The following is a 20,984-nucleotide window of genomic DNA, read 5'->3' on the forward strand; positions in this document are numbered from 1 at the left end:
ATCTAAAGTTAGATAATTTTTTCTCTAATGACTTCATCCCAGACAGAGTACTAGTCCAGGGGAAATAACTGCGATGTTCTCAATAGAATGTAAAAAAAAAAATTAAGTTAATATAATGTTTTAAATTAAAATACTGTTTGATTTCTTAATTTTTCTTGTTGTTTCACAAACAGTTTTACCATGAAAGTTCATGTATTTATTCATTTTGGTTCTTAATTTGTTCTTGCAATTCTTCAGATGGACATTCTCGAATAAAATTTCATTTTCCATCTTTTCCTATTTGAATTTTACAACAAATTATATTTAACAAATAGGACTTCATAAACTAGAGTCATTTTGTTAAAGTTCTCATGAACTACGTAGTTTCAAAAAACAAACCATTCACTTCTCAAACAAACATTGGATATGTATAATGTAGGTGATAGTATTCAAGACTAGGCTGACACTTGGATATGAAAGTGAAATGTCAATGAATAGGTCTACAATCTCTGCTAAGTCTGACAGTAAACATACACCAATATCTAACTGTTTCTATGAAAACTTTTTTTTTCATTAATAAAACAAATTTATTCAACAAAAAAGAAATGACATTACAATTAAATAAAGGCCAAAACAATTTATTATAAAAACAAAATAGTAAAAAGTCATTGTGGGTCTATTGGTGTAAATTGCTTTGTAAAAATGTACAAATTACATATAAATTTTGCATTAAATCTTTACAATGATAATGTTAAACCAATATTTTGTACACAATATTCAGAGTAAGGAAATATTTCTTTTCCACTCGAAACATATGAGCTGTTTTAATGATTATATAGCAACTTGGGGAGTAGGAACTCTTTGATTCTAGGAACTAAATCAATTGACAGTGTACTAATGTAGGAAGTATTAGATATTAAAACAGTTTTTAATAATATTCTCTAACACTAGCTGCAACCTTGACCTTAGCTGTAGAGCAGATAATAATAGGAATAGCAGACTGCTCTGTAATGTATTCAAGGCTTTCATTGTGTTATTTATTTCAATAGTCTGTTCAAGCTATTTTGATAGGTCCTATGTTCTGTTCAAGCTATTTTCATAGGTCCTATATTCTTTTCAAGCTATTCTGATAGGTCTAATTTCTTACAATAAAATATACAATCTTACAATATATAATGTTATAGTCAAACTCAAACAGCTAACAAAATATTATAATTGATTTGATGGGATCTTTTTTGAACAAAAATGCAATTTAAAACAAAGAATAGTGAAACTTTGAAACAATTAAATATGTTGACCTCATTTTTTTATAAAAAAGTTAAAAAAATTATGTGTCACCATTGTTCTTAGCTTTAAAAAAAAATTTGTTTCTGCAGACACTCAAGCAAAAAATAGAGCAGGTTATCTCAGAAGAAAACTGAATATGCACATTTTGGTAACAAAATATTTAAAAACATTTTCAATTATTAACACAATTAAATTCAGATCCATGTCCTAAGCATTGAAAATGAATTTCATCAATCCTCTTACTCTGGCTGAAATGTTTTGATTTTCAGCTAGAAATTGTTTCCAGTTTTCTATTAGAGCTAAAAGTTCAATCATCAAAAAGATAGCTGTGTTCTACAATGTCTTGATCAATGGCTGTTTTAAGTACAATGAATGCAATTGTATTTATAATTATATTTTGTTGATAATCACAAAAACATAAGCAATAGCAACCAAGTTGTAAAAGAAAAAAAAAATGACAAGATGTTAGAAATTCTCGTTATAGTTTTATACTTAACAACAAAATATGACTCATCTTTCTCTATCTCTCTCTCTATCCTCTCATGTAGTCATGCTTTTCTTCTTTCTGTCATACACATACAAATCTTTGCACTTATGATAATTGAACATGATTAACACATCACTCTCTTTAGTAATAAACAATATACCAGTCACTCTGCATCAAACATAAAAATCAAAGCATTTAATAAAAATATGTTTTAATTAAATCTCTTTCTAGTCCATAATACATTCAGAAACTGATCTGCAAAGCATTGTCTTAAAATTTTTAAGAGCATGTTCAAACTTCGGGGGCACGGTGGCTGAGTGGTTAAGCGCTTGGCTTCCGAACCTGGGGTCCTGGGTTCGAATCTCGGTGAAGACTGGGATTTTGAATTTCTGGATTTTTAGGGCGCCCCTGAGTTCACCCAACTCTAATGGGTACCTGACTTTAGTTGGGGAAAGTAAAGGCGGTTGGTCGTTGTGCTGGCCACATGACACCCTGCTCGTTAACCGTTGGCCAAAGAAACAGATGACCTTAACATCATCTGCCCTATAGATTGCAAGGTCTAAAGGGGAACTTTACTTTTTATGTTCAAACTTCAGTATCACCATAAACACACACAAAAAAACAAAAAAACTAAGGTCTTACACTTTCCAGCGCCAGGTAGAGTCTACTCTGATCCATAAATAAATAGATAGATAAATGGACAGGACATTGATACAGTGGACATATTCACCTGCCTTGGTAACATACATTACGGAACAGAAACATCGATAATGAAATCGACTTGTGAATCGCCAAGGCCAGTGCATCCTATGGTAGATTGTCTAAAAATAATTAAAATAGATGAGGCATTACCACTAGTACTAAGCCTGGGGTCTATCTGGCTGTTATCCTCTCCATGTTGCTCTGTGCCTCAGAAACATTGACGTATACAGAAGATACACACAAAAATAACTTAACTACTTCCACATGATCTGCCTCAGAAAAATAATGGAAATGAGTCCTCTGAAGAGTTGGCCTGAAAAGCATCCATACAATCCTGATGCAGGCCACATCTGCAGGACTCCCCCATCCTTAAAAAGAATTCTTTATGGTCAACTAAAGAAAAGGAAGCAATCACATGGTGGACAAAGAAAATGCTTCAGGGACACCCTCAAAGCTTCTCTAAAAGTCTTCAACAATCAGCCTGGGAGACAGAAGCACATGGTGGACAAAGAAAATGCTTCAGGGACACCCTCAAAGCTTCTCTAAAAGTCTTCAACAATCAGCCTGGGAGACAGAATCACATGGTGGACAAAGAAAATGCTTCAGGGACACCCTCAAAGCTTCTCTAAAAGTCTTCAACAATCAGCCTGGGAGACAGAAGCACATGATAGAGCATCATGGCATCACTCTGTGAAAACTGGGGCACACAAATTGCAGAGGACAAGTGAACAGCACTGGCAGAAGAAAGGCGTCAGAGAAAACAAGCAAGGCCAATAACTCTAGATCCAGCTGGAATAACCTGCCCAGTGTTTAACCAGTCACATGAGATGGCACAAAACCACAGTGCAAAGAACTCAGTACCCTGGGTGAAAAAAGTGGTCATCATGGAACCATGATGGACAAACCATACTTTCTACTCCACAATACATACACAATCTTTCTAGTCCACAATACATTAACAAACAATCTTCGAATATCTATTACCACAACTGTCTGCTGATACACCATTTCATAAACTGTTAAACTGGATCACAATTAATTAATATCGAGTTCAGAGTCAATGAAAGATTGTTTACATTCTATTTGACACTACACTTTCATAACAGTTTCTTGCAGATTTAAATTAAGCCTTTCCTGCATGCAAGTTATAATCTGGTTATGAGTTTTAAAAAAAAAATTAAATATGTTTTTTTATCAATAATTTTGAGATATTCTTTTTTTTTTAAAATTGACCTATACTATTTTTTTGTTGTTATGAAAACATTTAAAAAATAGTGTTTCTCTTTTTACAAATTTAGTATACATAATTTTGTTTTGTCAAGAGAAGTCATTGAATTGTATAAACTGTGCTGATGTTGCTCAATGCCCAAATTTTTGCTTTGTGCATACACATACACAGACAAATAAAAAATAAATATACAGAGCAGAAGGCAATACAAAACATAAAATCCTAAAGATACATAAGCTTTTCTACAGTATTTATATTGGAATGAATATATTTGTACTGTCACAACCCTAAAGAAATACAAGGCACAAGGCACTAAAACAATGCTCACATTTTCAAAGCATATCAGTGTCTCATTAAACTTCATCAAATATTTATAATGATTTCAAAAATATTAATTAAAATTTATAGAGAATAAAGATCTTTACAATGTACTGTGCTGCAGTATTTTTGAAGTTAAAATAATGAACAAAAAACAAAATCAGTTGACTAAAACATTGTTTTTAGTTATTTATATAACCTACTTTTAGTTAATCAACTTTAAAGACATTACTAAACCATCCACTTCATATTCACAATCTAGTTTTTAGATACAAAAATCTGTCACTTACACTAGTTTCTTTGCTAAGACGCTACTAAACAGAAGTCTCAATCTTGAAATGCTCTTTTACAGAGAAATTTTTCTTGAAGTTCTAAAAGTTGACAAGGCAAAAAAAAAAAAGAATGATTTAAATAAACAAAAGGAGAAAGTGACAAAATGACAAATTTGACATGACCTTATTTCAACTATTAAAAACTACCTTCAATTAAGTAGAGTTAAAAAAAAAAGGGTATAACAGAATGACATAAAATATTGCTCTATTTTTTCCCATTGTTAAAAACACATCAGCAACTGACAGCAACTATAAGTCTCTATCCAACAATAACAAAAAAAAAATGGTAAATAAAAAACATTGATTTGTTCTGATTATGTCAGCTGATCTACAAATAGAGTAAAGGCAGTTTCAGTGCAAATAAAATCAAGGCATTATTGTTGTTATATTAATGTTGTGTAAAAAAATATTCTATGCTTAATAGGACGGTATACTGCATTGGTGATGTTCAATTGGATCAGAACTGATTTTGAATGAGAGTTAGGTCAAATAAACTGCTTCCAGTCTGCTAGATGAAACTAATTTGATATGCTACATGTCCCAACATGCACTTCAATCACAGAGCCAGATCAAATTGACCCAGTTCAACTTTTGTGGATGAAATGTTTGTAACTAATGTAAATGTTAACATCTTACATCATTTAACAACTTACAATAATATTTTGTTTGATATGTATTATCTCCTTTGAAAAGAACCCTTAAATGGGTTGAGAACACAGTAATGAAACCTGTACAAAATAAATAATAGACCTAGATAGATATGTCTATGAGATTATTTGCAGTTGATGAAGTCAACTCAAAAATGAAAAATAAGACAGGATAAACACTTGTTATTTGTTGAGAATCATGTACACACCAATTGTCTTAATTGACTTAAAAACTGCCTTAAGTCAAACATAAGTAGGTAAAAACATTTTTCAGCTAAATGAAATGTTTAAATTTTAAGGCACTTTCCAGAGATACAACCCAACTTGACTATTAGAAGTATTTACTAAAATGTGCCTTGTTTTTTTTTTCTAAGGTATGGAAAGTGCTGAGGCAATGAAGAAAGTCATAAATAGAAAGGGTTCAGTAGGTGAACACCAGTAAGGACTACAGACCAGCCATTGTTTCTCTTTATACAATTGACAGGGTTCAGTAGGAGAACACCAGTAAGGACTACAGACCAGCCATTGTTTCTCTTTATACAATTGACAGGGTTCAGTAGGTGAACACCAGTAAGGACTACAGACCAGCCATTGTTTCTCTTTATACAATTGACAGGGTTCAGTAGGAGAACACCAGTAAGGACTACAGACCAGCCATTGTTTCTCTTTATACGATTGAAACAAAAATGGACTAAAAGCAAGATGTGAGATGAAAACAAGTAAACATGAATAAATCACTTATATAATTATAATGTTGCTGTCATTGGAATGGTCTTACCATAAGGACTTCAACCAATATTGTGAAAATATAATATTTCTGTAATATTTATATTTTGCTTAATTGCACCTTTATGTAAATATAAACCTCATATCAATGTAGAGTTATAACCCTTGAGGCTTGTGACACATGATTATAAGTACTAGAGATATCACATTCAACAACATAACTATTATCTATAACTATCATACTTCATCCTCATCTTCCTCTTCAACTGGAGTCCTTCCAATTTTCTCTGTTCCCCTGAATGCTAGCTTCTGTGTTTCTTCATAGTCAAAATAAGAAAGAGGATCATCTTCCACAAAGTCATCATATTCCAGCTCAAGGCCCTCAGTTTCTGAGGGGGTATTGATACTGCGTGTTGGTGAAGAAACTGTGTTCTTGCTGCTGGCTCTACTTGCTCTGCTAGGGCTAGATATGTCTTTAATGTCATGGCCATTCATTGATTTTATGTTGGGGGACTCATGCCTTTGAAGCTTTGGGCTCTGTCCATCGGGCTTTGGGAGAAGAGTCTGACGCTCCTCAAATGCTGATCGCTTGAGTATTGTGCTACTTTTGTTGCTGCTGAGCGAGGACTGAGATGGTGATTGTCTAACTTGTCTTCTTTGTCTTGTTGGTGCTGTGCTTGATGAAACAGAGGATGGATGAGTTTTTGTTTTTGTGGTGGTTAAAGGTGCTACCACAGTTGGTAGCTGCCTTGATTTAGAATCAGGTTCTTGAGGAGGAAGACCTTCTGTCAATGTAGAAATCACAGCAGCAGTAGCTGCCTCAGGCTCAGCTTTTGATTTTGAATCACTTGAATAAGATTCTGTCAAGGAAGTGGGTCTCCTTACTTTAGGGGGAAGAGGACGGACAAAGGAAGTTGTAGCCGATTCTGTTGACTCACTTTTCACCATATTGTTAAAATTAAAGTGAGAGGGAGATTCCAAGCTGGATGTCATAGAGTCTAAAAGTGGGATCTCCTCTGATGGAGGTCGAACCCCTGAACGTTTGTGCCTGTCACTTGAAGTTCTTATGGAATCTACCAGAGTGGATTTGGCAAACTCATGCTGGGGCCAGTTGACCTCTGCTTTAGTGGTTGATGGTGTTCCAGACTTTTGAGAGCCTGATGATCCTGTGATGTCTCTGTCCATATTGGCATTGACTCCAGTACCTCTCTTCTCAAGGCGTTTCTTGTTGAGCATATCCAGTTTAGTCACTGGGGAGAGGGGAGATACTGGAGCATTCTTGTGACAGGCAGATGCACTTGCTGCTTTCAGCACTTTACCCCTGACAGGGCTATTATTTCTAACATCTGATTGTTCATCAATGTCTATGATTTCAATGCCATAAGGACTGGTCAAGACATCAGCAGGAGATGTGCCTTCATTTTTTACTTTGGCAGGTTTTAGTTTTGAGCTCTTGGAGCTTGATGTACTAGATGCCCTCGACGTCTTCCCTCCATTACTCTGCTTGTGTTTGTTAGTCAGTGGCACATCCATGCCCACATTAATAGCTGGGCTGCTAGGACTGCTGCTGACTCCACTGGACACCTGGTGATCAGAGGGGTGGTGGTGCACAGGACTGTCCACAGACATGGCTACTGAGTATTTGATGCGGCGACGAATGATGGTGCGCTGAATGATGACAAAAATGAAGGCCACAACAACGACAACTACACAAACAGAAATGCCAACAATGGTGATGATGTTACCCATGATGGTTTCTTTTTCATATTGGAACAAAGCTGGGACTGTAGAGGTGAGGAGTGTGGCTGAAATAGAGAAAACAGATTTCATTCATATGATTGCAGTTGAATGTTAGTAAGCTTTGACTTCTTTTTAATTTATCTTTAATGTAACAATTTGTAAACTATACATTTTAAAAAAAGAAATGTAATGTTAATATTAATAAAAACAAATGTCTTGTCCATTTAATAGAATTTCAGATTATCAAATGGTTCTAAATTAAACAATATAACTCAAGAAGAGACAAAGTTTAGTAAAAGTTTATGTATTTTGCATTAGTGATAAACTAGTCTTAATCTGTTATGCTTGGCTTTTAATGCCTATCTGTTATTGCTAGCGTATTGCAGTAAAGTTTTCACACAATTGTACCAAATAGAGAAATCAAAACTTCCTATCTGTCCTTTGTTTAAATAATGCTTGATTCAATGGACTTTCTAAAATACACATTTAAATCTTTATCTTGTATATATTTTTTTTGTATAATAGCAGTGTTACAGCTAAGTGTGTTCCATTACCTTCCACTGAGTATGTTGCTATAAACCCATGGACATGGATGGGCAAGGTGGCTACAGTCGAGAATGTGGTAACTGTGGTTGGCTTGGCAAAGATAGTCATAAACTCAACTCTCATGGCTGGACCTGAGCTTATTATTTCTAAAGGATATCCAGTTGTAGAGGAGGAGAAAAGAAGAATGTCTGATGGAGATTCCCCATCTCTGATCCTCACCCACTGGCGAGTGAAGTTCAGGCTGAAATAGTCAAATTTTAAAGTGAAATAAAATCCAGGTTCTGACTTGAGAATCCACACTGAGAAGCCATGACAACGTCCAGTGGCTATGATTTGATCTTTTGGATGTGTTTTAATACATCCACAAGAACAGTTCGGGTCAAATCTTGGAGAGTGAAGAGGTGTCCTTGGTATAGCATCTGCAGAATTGAAAGAAAAGTATCTATAAATATCATATTAATCATATATAGAAATAATCTACATATAAAACTTTTTGCTTTTTATTACATAGCTACAAATCTTGATAGTATTAGCTGACTAATGCACATTTTTTTTAAAGAAAAAGAACTGAGATTAAAAAAAAAGTGAGATAAAAAAAGTGAGATAAAAAAAAGTGAGACAAATAAAATTCTCAATATAATAAATAATCATGCCCATAATCATGTTTATGATAAAGAACATATGAATTGAGTTGAAGCTAATGGTTGCTAAGTTTTACTAACAGCTAAAGTAACACTTGAATTGAATGACCAAAACAAAAAAAAAAGACGAGGCTGTGAGTTCTACAGAAATGTGTAATATTGTTGTGGAATATTGATGATTAATATTGACATGTTATTCAACAACATTGATCAAAAGGTAGACAAAGACCTGGACAATGAACTTCACATGGCATCCACTCCACTGGGTCACCAGAACAGAATCTACCACCATGTTTTGGGGTGGGCTCATTGCAGATTCTAAAACGACTTTTTCTTCCAGAGCCACAGGTTACAGAACAAGATGTCCAAGTTGTCCACTGACTCCAGCCACCATCTATTGGAAATACTGAGAACAAAAAAAAAGTAGAACAATTTGAAATTGATCAGTTATTAACTGAATATTACTTACATTTTTAAATTTAGACATGGAGATATATTAAATTAGTTTAACTGAATGCCATTAGTATGGTTAGTTTCTAAATCAACACAACACAAACCTATTTTGTGATTTGTGATCTAATAAACAAAGTTTTACTTCTATACTTTAGTATGGCTAAATGATATTATTTTGTACTCAATTTGTATTATTTATACATGAATCCTTTCAAATTGAGCATGAAACTGTAAGAGGTTTACTAACATAGAACACTAATTAATTTTAAAAAATGACAAGGTACATCCATTCCAATTCAAAACACAGGTGTCAAGGAGCAACAAAAAAATCAACTAAATTGACAAACTACACCATCAAGAAACTAAACAACTAGGAAGTGCACACAGAAACAAAAGGATATTAAGTTGTACAGAATAAAAACTAATGAGCAACAACAACACAAAGAAACTGAAATGGATTGACATCTTAAACAAATATCAACACAAGGAAAATACATTGTCCATCAACATTGATAGGCTAAGGCAGTGTTTCCCAACATTTATATAGGCTAGTGCAGTGTTTCCCAAACTTTCCCCATAACGGAACACTTCGCACATTCAGAACATTTATTGTTATACTTATATTATTTTTAGGTTGGATTCTTTTATGTTATTAAAATAAACTGCTTAAAAAAATATAGAAGAAAACACATTTTTGATACCAGGCGCATCGTGCCAATTTCTAGAATTAGACTTTTTTTCTGCATTTACTAAAGATTAATTCATGTGTAGGCTTACTAGTTAATTCATGGTTAATTCTTCCAGTGGAACACCAAGTCAGGAGCACAGTATGAGAAACATTGGGTTATGGTAATGTGCATACAGGAGTACATAAGACATATTTAAAAACAAAATTTAAAAAAAAAAAAAAAAAAAAAAAGACTAGAAATAATTCAAACTAATTCCATTTATAATAAAGAAATATGAAGCTCAATTACATCATACCAAAAAAAAAAAGAATTTACAACATCCATTATTAAGTCTCTGGTGAAACATTTTCTTACCCATTAGATTGTGACATAATGCAGCAGGAAATGTAAAAAGAAATGAATAGATATTTGTTTTCTTTTTAAAAATCTAACTATATTTGTGTTATATTTCAGAAAAGGATTTTAGATCTATTTTTAATCTCAATTTTTGGTAGTAATGGTGATAACTCCTTCACTTTTAAATTATTAATGAATTATCTTGCTTATATCCCTTGATAGAAAAGAAAAGTAATGAATGGTTTTAAAAAATGTAATTTAAAATCGCTTGAAAATATTTAATCCCTTTAGTTGTTTTTAACTAGTGGACAGACCACATTAGTCTAACAAGTTCAAGACTAAAACTACCTGAAGGTATGCTAGAATACAAAATTAAACATATATGAGTTTAGGGAATGAAGAAAAACATAATCGACCCTACCAGAGTTAGGGTACGCAGTAATACAGAACTGAACCTTCACAAGTTAGGGTATGCAAGAATACAGAAGTGAACCTACCTGAGTTAGGGTATGCAAGAATACAGAAGTGAACCTACCTGAGTTAGGGTACGCAGGAATACAGAACTGAGCCTGAGTAAGGATATAAATGAATGCAGAGATTAACCTGCTGAGTTTGGGTAAGCAAGAATACAGTAATGAACCTACCTAAGTTTGGGTATGCAGGAATACAGAAGTGAACCTACCTGAGTAAGGGTAAGCAAGAATACAGAAGTGAACCTACCTGAGTTAGGGTAAGCAAGAATACAGAAGTGAACCTACCTGAGTTAGGGTCGGCAAGAATACAGTAGTGAACCTACCTGAGTTAGGGTATGTAGGAATACATAAGTGAACCTACCTGAGTTTGGGTATGCAGGAATACAGAAGTGAACCTACCTGAGTTTGGGTATGCAGGAATACAGAAGTGTTTTTGTTCAGTCACAACAGTAGCTCGTGTGACACTCACGTAAGTGAAGCAGAACCCACTGGATGTCTGGTTAAATAATCCACAATCAAATGTCACTTTAGATAGGTCTGGATGTGCTACCATCTCTGTCACGTAAGTGCGCTCCAGGGGTGACGCTAAACTTCCTTGGGACATAAGTTGATAGGAATGGAGACGAATTTTGTCCATTCCCGAGCAAGGTGGGTGAGCATAGAATAGAGTTAGTGCTCCTTCACAAGGGAAAGCACTGGAGCTTCTTGAGCCCAACACATAACCCTCACTCCAAGTAGCGTACATGATGTTGCTGTACGATACAACGGGGGCGTTTGATGCGCTGGACACTAGGACAGCTTGGTAGTATCCGTCAAGGTCAAATAAATGACACCCAAGCTTGAGTGCCGAGTATGTTTTGTTGACCTGCGTGAAATTCACTGAGTGGACAATCTGCGCCTGGCTAAGGTCCAAAACCGAATCTCTTGGGGCGGATCTCTGGAAGTAAAGGTGGATGCTCAGATAGTGTCGGTGCAAGAGGGATGAGCAGTTTGCTTTGGACAGCACCCTCAGTTCCACGGACTGGGTCTGAGCCTCATGTGTATCTGGAAGTGACATGGTAACCTCAGGCCACCTGACGTCCAGGTCCGACTGGGTGAGGACATCCCCATTGACACGTGTATACATCTTCAGTGTGTACTTTCCCGCGAACTCGATGACCCCGCACGTGACACGCAAAGTTTCAGTTTTCCTTCCGAGCCTTAAGCCAAGGGCGGTGATGATGTGTGGGCTTTCATTCTGAAGTAACAATAAATGCAAGTACATTGAGTCAGTCTCAACATAAACATGATCACATAGATGAGAGTAAAATATTTGGAAATATGTATTAAAAAATGTTTGTTTTTTTTAAAGTCGACATAGGACTAAATGACTTACGACATAAGACTGACTTACTGGTTTGTTCAACTCTAGTCTGATAAATGCGTGAGGTAACGACACGTTTCCTGGAATTGTGTAGTTAAAGTCAAGGTCGCCAGAGAATATGACGTAGAAGGCCGGAGTTGAGATGAAGTACAGCCCGTCTGAGGATGACAAGAATGAAACTTTTTGATACATGAGATAAAAAGTCAAATGATTTTCAAATGTAATTTCCATCATTTCTATACTACAATTTGTTATCAACCAATGCATTAGGTAGAGACAAATCAATACACATAAATCAGTTATGCTTGATAACAATCATCATCTATGTTTGTATAAAGATACGACAATTATTTATGTATGTATAAAGATTGTCCACAATCAAACAAGTAAGAAAACGACGACTAACGGCGTCTACTGGAATCAGAGCCCCAAGACACGTTATCAGGGGCTACACTATAAAGCTGTCAAGGGCTTTACTATAAAGTTAACAAATTCGCCACTAACTGAGCCGCCAAACAAAAGCTGACTGATGTGCCCCTAAGAAGTTGACAGAGGCGTCATAATAAGTTTGATACAGCTTAGGCTTAAATATTCATTTATAGATTTTAAAACTTTTTTAGATTAGTTTGTCATTTTAGCTCTCGTGTTTATGTTTGTAATGTTATCACAGCGCCTTGAGCCTACATTTTGTTTGTTAACAGCGCTTTATAAATAAAATTATTATTATTTTAATCCAATGTAAGTTATCAACATATAAATCAATCGTTAGTGTCGCGACCCTGAAATTGTTCAGTACTTTCTTAATAGTATATAAAGTGCTAGATTTGTATGCTTCAGTTTAATTACGTTTTCATTGATGGTTAGACATAAAGCGCAAGATTGAAAACTTAGAAATTGTTCACCAAAAAGATTTGTACAACAGAAATGTATTTGAAAGTCTGAATACAAACGAGGTTACAAAGACAGTTTGTGTGGACCGTGGAAACACAAACTGAAAATCGGCCCCCGAAGTGGTCCACCCAGGCAGGTAAAAAGGCAGGTTTCAATATTTTCAGAATGAAATTCTATCAATGATAAATGACAGAAAATAATGGAGAAAAAAAAGGTTGACAGATCTCGTTCGGTGCCCCAGTCGTCCAGCAGACCAAATGATAGGTGAAAGTGAATGTGAAGTTAAATGTGAACCTGGCCTAACTGATGTCTTATAAAAAATATCTAATTGATCTAATTGTTTTGTAAAGGGCCAATCTCTTATTCCTCAAGAATAAAACATTTCCGAACGAAAAAAAATCCAAAAAACAATTATTTTTTTCTTTGGTTAGGTGTTTAATTGCATTACACGCACTGCAGTTCATGCGATAATATGAAAAACTACTTATTAATTGTTGTTTTAAATTATGTCTGACTTATCTGCATACTTTATAAATAAATAATAAACGGTTTTGTGTGTGTAAATATAGTACTTAGTATAACAGAATTTACATAACTTAAGAATATAAATATAAAAAAAAAAATTGACAAAAAATCTACAAAGGTTTGCATAAATGTGTTAAAAATATGGTAAATTGCTGTCTCCCCAAATAAAGAGCCTCCCGTGTTTGTTACTATTAATAGTGAATAGTTGTAAAAGTGGTCTATTTTTATGAAAAATCTGCTTGCATAAGTGATTTAAAAAATTAGATTTTTCGCTTTCAGAAAAGAAAAAAAGTAGCCGTTGCATCAGAACTTTGAATGGTCTAAAACAGTGATGCCCAAAATACGGCCCGCGGACCAAATCTGGCCCGTGACGTGGTTACATCCGGTCCACCGAAATGTTGGCACGAAGAGTAGACCCCCCCCCCCACCTCCAAAAAAAAAATAAAAGAAAAAGGTTGACTTGTGTATCTTTACCTATGTTAGGGCCCTCAATTTTTCTTTAATTGATTGATACCATGACCTTTAACATTAGTGTGTTTTATGAAATGAGAATCTACCAGAAAAAGAAAACGGATTTTAACTTTTTTTGTGGAGCTGATCATAAGCCAACATATTTGATTTGTAAAGAAAGTGTGGCTATAAAATACAGTTAAACTACGCCTACAGATTGGAGGATCGATAGAAATATTTACCAAAAAGCGACAACAAAATGAGTCTGTAGTAAAGCGAGCTACAATGTTGCTCTATTTCAAGTACAGAAATTAAGACATTATCTGACGCGTGAAATAAATCGCTTCAGATATCCAAATCCTTACTGTAAGTACTAGATCCACGGGTTTCTAATCAATTAGTTAGAAATTCAGGTAAATTTCATTTAATTTTGTTTGTACCTTTTCGTTCATGTGGCCCGACACGAGTGTCAGAAATTATAATGGCCCCCAGGTCGAATTAGGTTGGGCATCACTGGTCTAAAATATTGTGTGTCGGATTTTCACTATTTTTTCTAGTTTACGAGATCTAATCGGGACGGACGGACAGTCAGGCCACACAAAACTAATAGCGTCTTTTTTTGCCTTTCGGGGGCCGCTAAAAATTGAAGTTGAGTCGTGCAGTATGCGCGCTGGACTGTCGTAAGGACTTCTTGATAGGCCCACTGCCATCCACTGACGTCCTGCGGGAGGTTTGAACTAGGAAGTAAATTATCTTCAAATCTGAAGGAACATCCGAAACATTTATACATCATGTGACCACGAAGAATCAGCTATAGTTTGTACTCGATGTGATGTATAGATGCAAAACTTAGCTCAAATGAGCCCAAACAACAAAAAAACAGAAAAACTGCTAGTAACAGTAGGACCTGGAACCTGACCTACTAAGATACAGCTCTCTCTCTCTCTCTCTCTCATTGTGCCTACTATTAGTCATCGAAGCTCAATCAGCAATCTCTCTATTTATTGCGTTAATTAAGTATAAATGACCGTCATTAGGGTTGTTCCTCCGTGGATTTTAGTAAGTAATGTCTTCAGCGCCCTGGGCGAGACCAAACGAACCCAGCACAACTGGTGTGGCACGGCAGGACTGACCTTGAAAGATGAGACCTGGACAAATTGAGATTTACTATCTTTAATTTCTCGACTCAAGATCAATAAGCTCAATCAGGAATGAAAGCCTCGGGTATTAGTGATACAATAACAGCTGATTTCGACAAGGGCGTTGAACTTTTGGAAATGGTGATGCCCGATTGTTTTTGCTGTCCATCAAACTACGTCCACGACCGCAGAACATTATTGACCTGGTCAAAGGGGAACAAAAAGGCCGAGGAGAGAAGAAAGGGGAGAGAAGTGACTGAGTGTAACTCATGACGCCTGGTCAACGAGAAGTGAACGCTACTTTGACAACTAGACCTTACAAAACTAAAGTTGAGGAGGAAGGCAGCGCCCCTTTCCTCTCTTCAATGTCGCCGCCCTCCTCTATTCTGCCATCGATCAATGTGTACTTGAAGTAGTCACTTAGAACAAAGAATCTGGCGGAAGAAGTCGCATATTTTACAGTAGTCACTTAGAACAAAGAATCTGACGGAAGAAGTCGCATATTTTACAGTAGTCACTTAGAACAAAGAATCTGACGGAAGAAGTCGCATATTTTACATTGAAGTTTTTTTTTTTTTTATCAATAATATCAAAAATCATTCCAAAGTGAACTAACAGTTAGTTATGAGAAAAATAACGAATCTGAGCAACTCCACGGTACATTTGTAAAAACACATACATCTTTTTTTTTTAATCTTTAAAAAAGGTATCTCCCTGTCGTCAGTCAAACATCGTACATAAAGTGACGATATTTTGTTTCAATTGATCTATGGGAAAGGACCAATGTGTGCCAGTTTTTAGTTTAGAATGTATAACTCCGCAATGGTTAAACTTATTTAAAAAATGAAAACATCAGCGGACTCCTCAGCTATTGGACGATAAAACTAAATTTGACTCTTTTTTCCAAATCAGCTATTAAATTTATAATTCAAGTCAACTTACGGTAGGGGTCGGACCTAATCAGCGAACGCAATTTTCGCGGGAGTGATAATGAGCGAAAGGCCGTAAAAAATAGCGAAATAGCATGTTAAAATATAGGAAATTATGCTTCAATTAGTTCTATCATCTAACTTCTTCCATGAAGCATTATAACTATTGTCCTCCTTGTGGCATTAGGCTTAAATTTGTTTTCACTTTTCTTGTGCTCCACATCTCCTTTCTCTGCTTGGAACTGATGTCTATATATAGCCTACGAAACTTTGCGATCAAATATTTTTTTTAAAGAAAGAAACTACAAAATTCTATCTCGCCTCCTCCCTATAGGCTAGTCCACGTCGTACTACTCTCCATTTCATAAACTCTCGTTACTGCAACTATTTTTTTTAAGATCACATGTTCAGTGCACTTAATCACCATCAAGTCGATCTCCCCCCCCCCACACACACACACATACACACACGCGCGCTGATTGACCCAAAGGCAGATCCATCCCGAATGCGATGGATTGATGATGTATGGGGGGGGGGGCAGATCTACAACAGCTTGGGTTTCGGGCATGGAGACGAAAGGCTCAGGAGAGATCTTGTAATTTGGTCTAATATAGGAGGCAGCACTGGCCAACACTATTATGTGAGCACAATCGAGCGCAAGTACGTATTTAACACGTACATGTATATTATATGATAATTCGTATATTTATTACTAAATATATAGTTCACGTTTTTTCCGCTCCTGAGATCGAATATTTTCTCCTGGAAAACTCTTGGAAATCTCCTGAAATCCTAATCTCAGAATGGTGGGGGAACCCTGTAAAAATGAATTCTGCACTTCTTTTAAACATTTATACACATATTAATATCATTAATTAGTAACAAGAGGTTAACCAGCCAGTTAAAAAAAGGAGGACGGCAAAACAGAGGTCAACCCCCATTCCCCCCCCCCCCCCGTATAAGCCGTATAGGCCTAAGTGCTGTTAAGATCAATTGAAGCGTCATTTCACCCTCACTGGCAGAGAGGAAAGTAACTGCCAGCATATGACATCTGAGAGACTGTTGGAGAGCTGCGAGTCAAACATTTTAGACGGAAAGAAAATGCGGTAAAATATGCTGGTCGCAACTGGACGTAGTCATGTGAAACACGTACTGCACTCATCCTTAATCTTCGAAATCGAAGACATTGGGTTAAGGTTAAAAATAGGCCTATTATTTTAATATTTCAGTTTACAAACAATAACAATTGATAAGAGAAAAAGAAAAACAGATTAAATTTGTCACTAAATTATCATTAATGGCTTTTTAAGCTTATTATAGGGGCTTTCGCTGAATAGGTTTTCAGTTAAAAAGGTCATTTTGAGCGAACACCCCATAATATATTTTTTTTCAACGGAATAAATAGCCTTAGTACAATATGCAAATCTTTTTCGGCCAATGTCCATTGGTGCTTTAAAATCGCCTTAAGTTCGGACCTATTCTCGTTTATCCGGAAACGTTTTGAGAATGAAATTTCCATACATGTCAACTTTGACCTTCAGCTTTGCTTTATTGTATGAGGGAAAACGAAAGTGAATATGTGGGAAATGTAGAAAAATGGAGTCTTTGTAATACCATTCTATTAGTTCTGCAGTTACTTTTGAAATAAATAAGAATGGATAAAAATTACGGGGAGGTGTTCGCTTTATATGCCATTTCGCTGATGGGCCTTTCCTATAGATGTGAGAAATGTTGTAAGTAACTGTCTACGCTTTGGGGAAATATGACCCTTCCCTCTTTGTTTTCTGTTGGTCAAAAACGTCTGTTATAGTACGCTAATATGTGTTTATATATAAAGGCTACACTCTAAACTAGCAATAAAAAAATATATTATTTCTATACAACTTTTTTTAACAAAATGTTTCGTGATTAAGCATTCCCAAAACAAATCCAAACTATTTTCTCTTCCGTTGATCAATCGACATGAAGGATGCTCATGTGAAGTAGTTCCCCTTGACAAGATCTAGTTGGACTATACAAACACTTGTTCTCCTTTCCACTGGGATGTATTGTTGTGCTGTAATGACATTTGAACTTTGCTATTCTCTAAACTCCGAGACCAAAACACATCCTCTCTCTTAAAATGAAATGGTTTAAATAATCTTATCTTTTTTTTTTCACTGGCGCCATGATAAAACCTAAAGAGCACAATGGTCGTGTGTGTGTGAGGGGGGGGGGCTGCAAAGTTAGGTCACGTGTCAAGAGACTTAAGTTAATGATAACAATCTCTGGAGTAGCGCTGGACAGCTTGACGTCAAGGTGTCACGCCATTAGTAGCCATCAACATCGTGTCTCACCTGTCAGGTAGATCCAAGTAGCCCCACGGGGATCTTTAGGTCATCGTGAATGTTGGTAACGACAATGTCTTGTTAAAAGGTGCTTATTGGTAACTATTGTATTGATGGCCAGTGATTGGGTGTCTGATGTAGAATTGCAATTCTCACCTCTTATTGTTGAAGTAAATAGGTGTTAGTTTCTTAATGTCTTTTTTTCAAGTCTAATGTATTTTGTTCGATTCTTTTGTTGTTAATTCGTATTTAACAGCTATAGTTAAAATCAATGAGACATTCAAATCCACGCAAGGGATTCTGCAAAGCTCATTTGATGTGTGACCAACACAATGACCATCTCTCACCTTTTCTTTCTTCAAGACTAACCAATAAAACGCAATATAGTCATCTATACTTTCCTAAACAAAATTGAAAATATGCCTTGCAGAACTTTACTAGTCCCCCTTGGAACTCAAAAAAAAAAAAAAATATAGCGCCCCTCCAAAAAAAATTTTTCTTTAAAACTTGACTTATTGTCTTAACACTATGAAATGCTTTGCATTCAATAAAATTCCCCTGTGTATTGTCAGTTTTGATATTAAGTCATATTTTTCACAGCTTCAAGTTGAAATACGACGTGTTGGCTACTTGACCCCTAGCACCTCGCTGGAAACTCTCTTTTGATAGAATGTAATTAAATACATGTGTCCGACAACTGAGATTTACTTCCTTCAACTCGCGAGGTAATAATGTCATAAATTTGACACAACTTAACAGAAATTATCACGTTTTAAAACACCATTTTCAACCCGCCTGGAATACAACCCACTGTCTCTCTTTCTCTAGTGACTAGCTTCATGGATTGTGTGCCAACACCTAGGCTGTAAATTACCTTATTGTTGGGCCCAGAGAGATTTGTTTAAAGTAACGCAAGAACACTGCGTTACAGGGTAACTGAGAGGATCGTGCCCAAAACTGGAACATAATTGTTTGGGGCAATTTATTTCATGTCTAATTAATATGTGTACGAAACTTGTTTTCTTCATGTCCTGGCCTGGATATGTATTGGTACACATTTTAAAGTATTATGCCTACTGTCAACACGCAAAGTTAGAAGGTCGAGATGTTAGGGCATTGAACAAGATTACGTCAAATATGTCCTACCGTGTATTGTTGTGAATGTGTCCTACCGTGTCCTGTTGTGAATGTGTCCTATCGTGTCCTGTTGTGAATGTGTCCTATCGTGTCCTGTTGTGAATGTGTCCTATCGTGTCCTGTTGTGAATGTGTCCTATCGTGTCCTGTTGTGAATGTGTCCTACCGTGTCCTGTTGTGAATGTGTCATATCGTGTCCTGTTGTGAATGTGTCCTATCGTGTCCTGTTGTGAATGTGTCCTATCGTGTCCTGTTGTGAATGTATCATTGTCTAAACAGTAGTCAGTAAGCCAAAAGCCGCTCATCGTCGGAACAACTCAGTACGCTGCTCGGAATGAAGACATTGATTAGCTTGGAGAGGTGTGCTTCCATTGACCGCAGTCAATCTAGGTTGATAGGTCTGCGTGCATATGGCGAGCTAGCACATACCTTATGCCAGTGTTTCTCAAACTTTTATCGGCGGTGCCCCTCAAAACGAAACAAATTACGTTCGCGCCCTCCTTAGCTAGCTGGGAACCTCGGGAAGCACTGTAGCATCTCAAAGTGGGGTCCTTTTTTTTTCCAAAAAAAGTGTTTCGTAGTTTATTCTAAGTGTTTTGTATACTGGAAAAGTTTCTCTCTGGAGATTGTCTGAAGGAGCTCTGTAAGCTTTCCCAGCATGGGCGCCAGACGTTTTACTGCGATCTGAGTTTCAGAATCAAATCTCAAAATAAGAGTTGCGCAAGTAAATGTTCCAGTAAAAAGACCGAGACGGAAGTCAAGCAGCACAACTAGTTCTTCTCCAAACAAAGTCGCAGATCATATTTGGTCTAATATAGGAGGCAGCACTGGCCAACACTATTATGTGAGCACAATCGAGCGCAAGTACGTATTTAACACGTACTAGTAAGATACTTTTCGTGTTAAGTAAGACCTCTTGCAGCGGACCTTTTATTTTTTTTTTGTCACACAAATGTTGTCAACATATGGATATACAACAGTCGGGAAAATTTCGAGAATTCTAAGATAAGAAAGTCGAGAAGAATCAGATTAGCGGAGACGTTTTGAGATTAGAGAATGTCGTCTTCAAAAAGTTCCAGGGTAGCAGTATACACGTTAAAAGGTTCTTGATAGATGAAATGATGTTTAAAATATTTTCATTTTTTAAACATTTTGGTAATAATGTCATTTTACTTGGTTAATAGTTCAAAATGGATAGATAGCTATTTGTTCCCCTTGATAAAGAGATTGACTGGCTTCACTCCATCTCTCTTTTTTTGTCAGGACGTTGCGCCCCCTTGAGACGACCTCGCGGATCCCTTGCTCACAGTTAGAGAACGCTGTCTTATGCTATTGATTGTTGCGGTGGTAGCCACGAGGCTACACTAATAAGGCACGTCACGAGATGGTCATAGACATAAGCGTTGAACATGTACAGAATAAGTAAGCTTAGTGAAGAGTCAGATGATCACCTGATTTACATGCTTTAGTATGGTCCTATCTGTTCTCAGTATTTGTGCTTTTAAAAAAAAAAACAGTTCTGAGGTGTCAAACATCTGCGACATTTTATTTGTCAATAGGAGTTTTCAATTCTAGTTGAAACCAATTTTCTGAAGAGCTCAACTGACCAGGTACACACAAGGATTCCAGACTTCCTAGAC

At 36.1% G+C, this 20,984-nt stretch overlaps 1 protein-coding gene across 5 annotated transcripts in view; it reads right to left on the minus strand.

The window, feature by feature from the left end:
• Positions 1–439: 439 nt before the first annotated feature.
• LOC106056671 (mucin-17-like) overlaps positions 440–20,984 on the minus strand; it is a 106,295-nt gene continuing 85,750 nt past the window's right edge. For 4 of the 5 annotated variants that reach the window (XM_056038408.1, XM_056038409.1, XM_056038407.1 and 1 more), the window contains 6 exons: positions 11,978–12,105; positions 10,984–11,821; positions 8,863–9,039; positions 8,001–8,411; positions 5,950–7,511; positions 442–4,372 (listed from right to left, as the gene is read on the minus strand). In XM_056038408.1, coding sequence (XP_055894383.1) covers positions 4,316–4,372; positions 5,950–7,511; positions 8,001–8,411; positions 8,863–9,039; positions 10,984–11,821; positions 11,978–12,105 — 3,173 coding nt within the window. In that variant the 3' untranslated portion in view covers positions 442–4,315. Of the gene's footprint in view, positions 4,373–5,949; positions 7,512–8,000; positions 8,412–8,862; positions 9,040–10,983; positions 11,822–11,977; positions 12,106–20,984 lie in introns of all 5 variants that reach the window. The other variant, XM_056038410.1, reaches the window with a different exon arrangement.

This window comes from Biomphalaria glabrata, chromosome 8 (genome assembly GCF_947242115.1).
Source record: "Biomphalaria glabrata chromosome 8, xgBioGlab47.1, whole genome shotgun sequence".
Lineage (NCBI taxonomy): Eukaryota > Metazoa > Mollusca > Gastropoda > Planorbidae > Biomphalaria > Biomphalaria glabrata.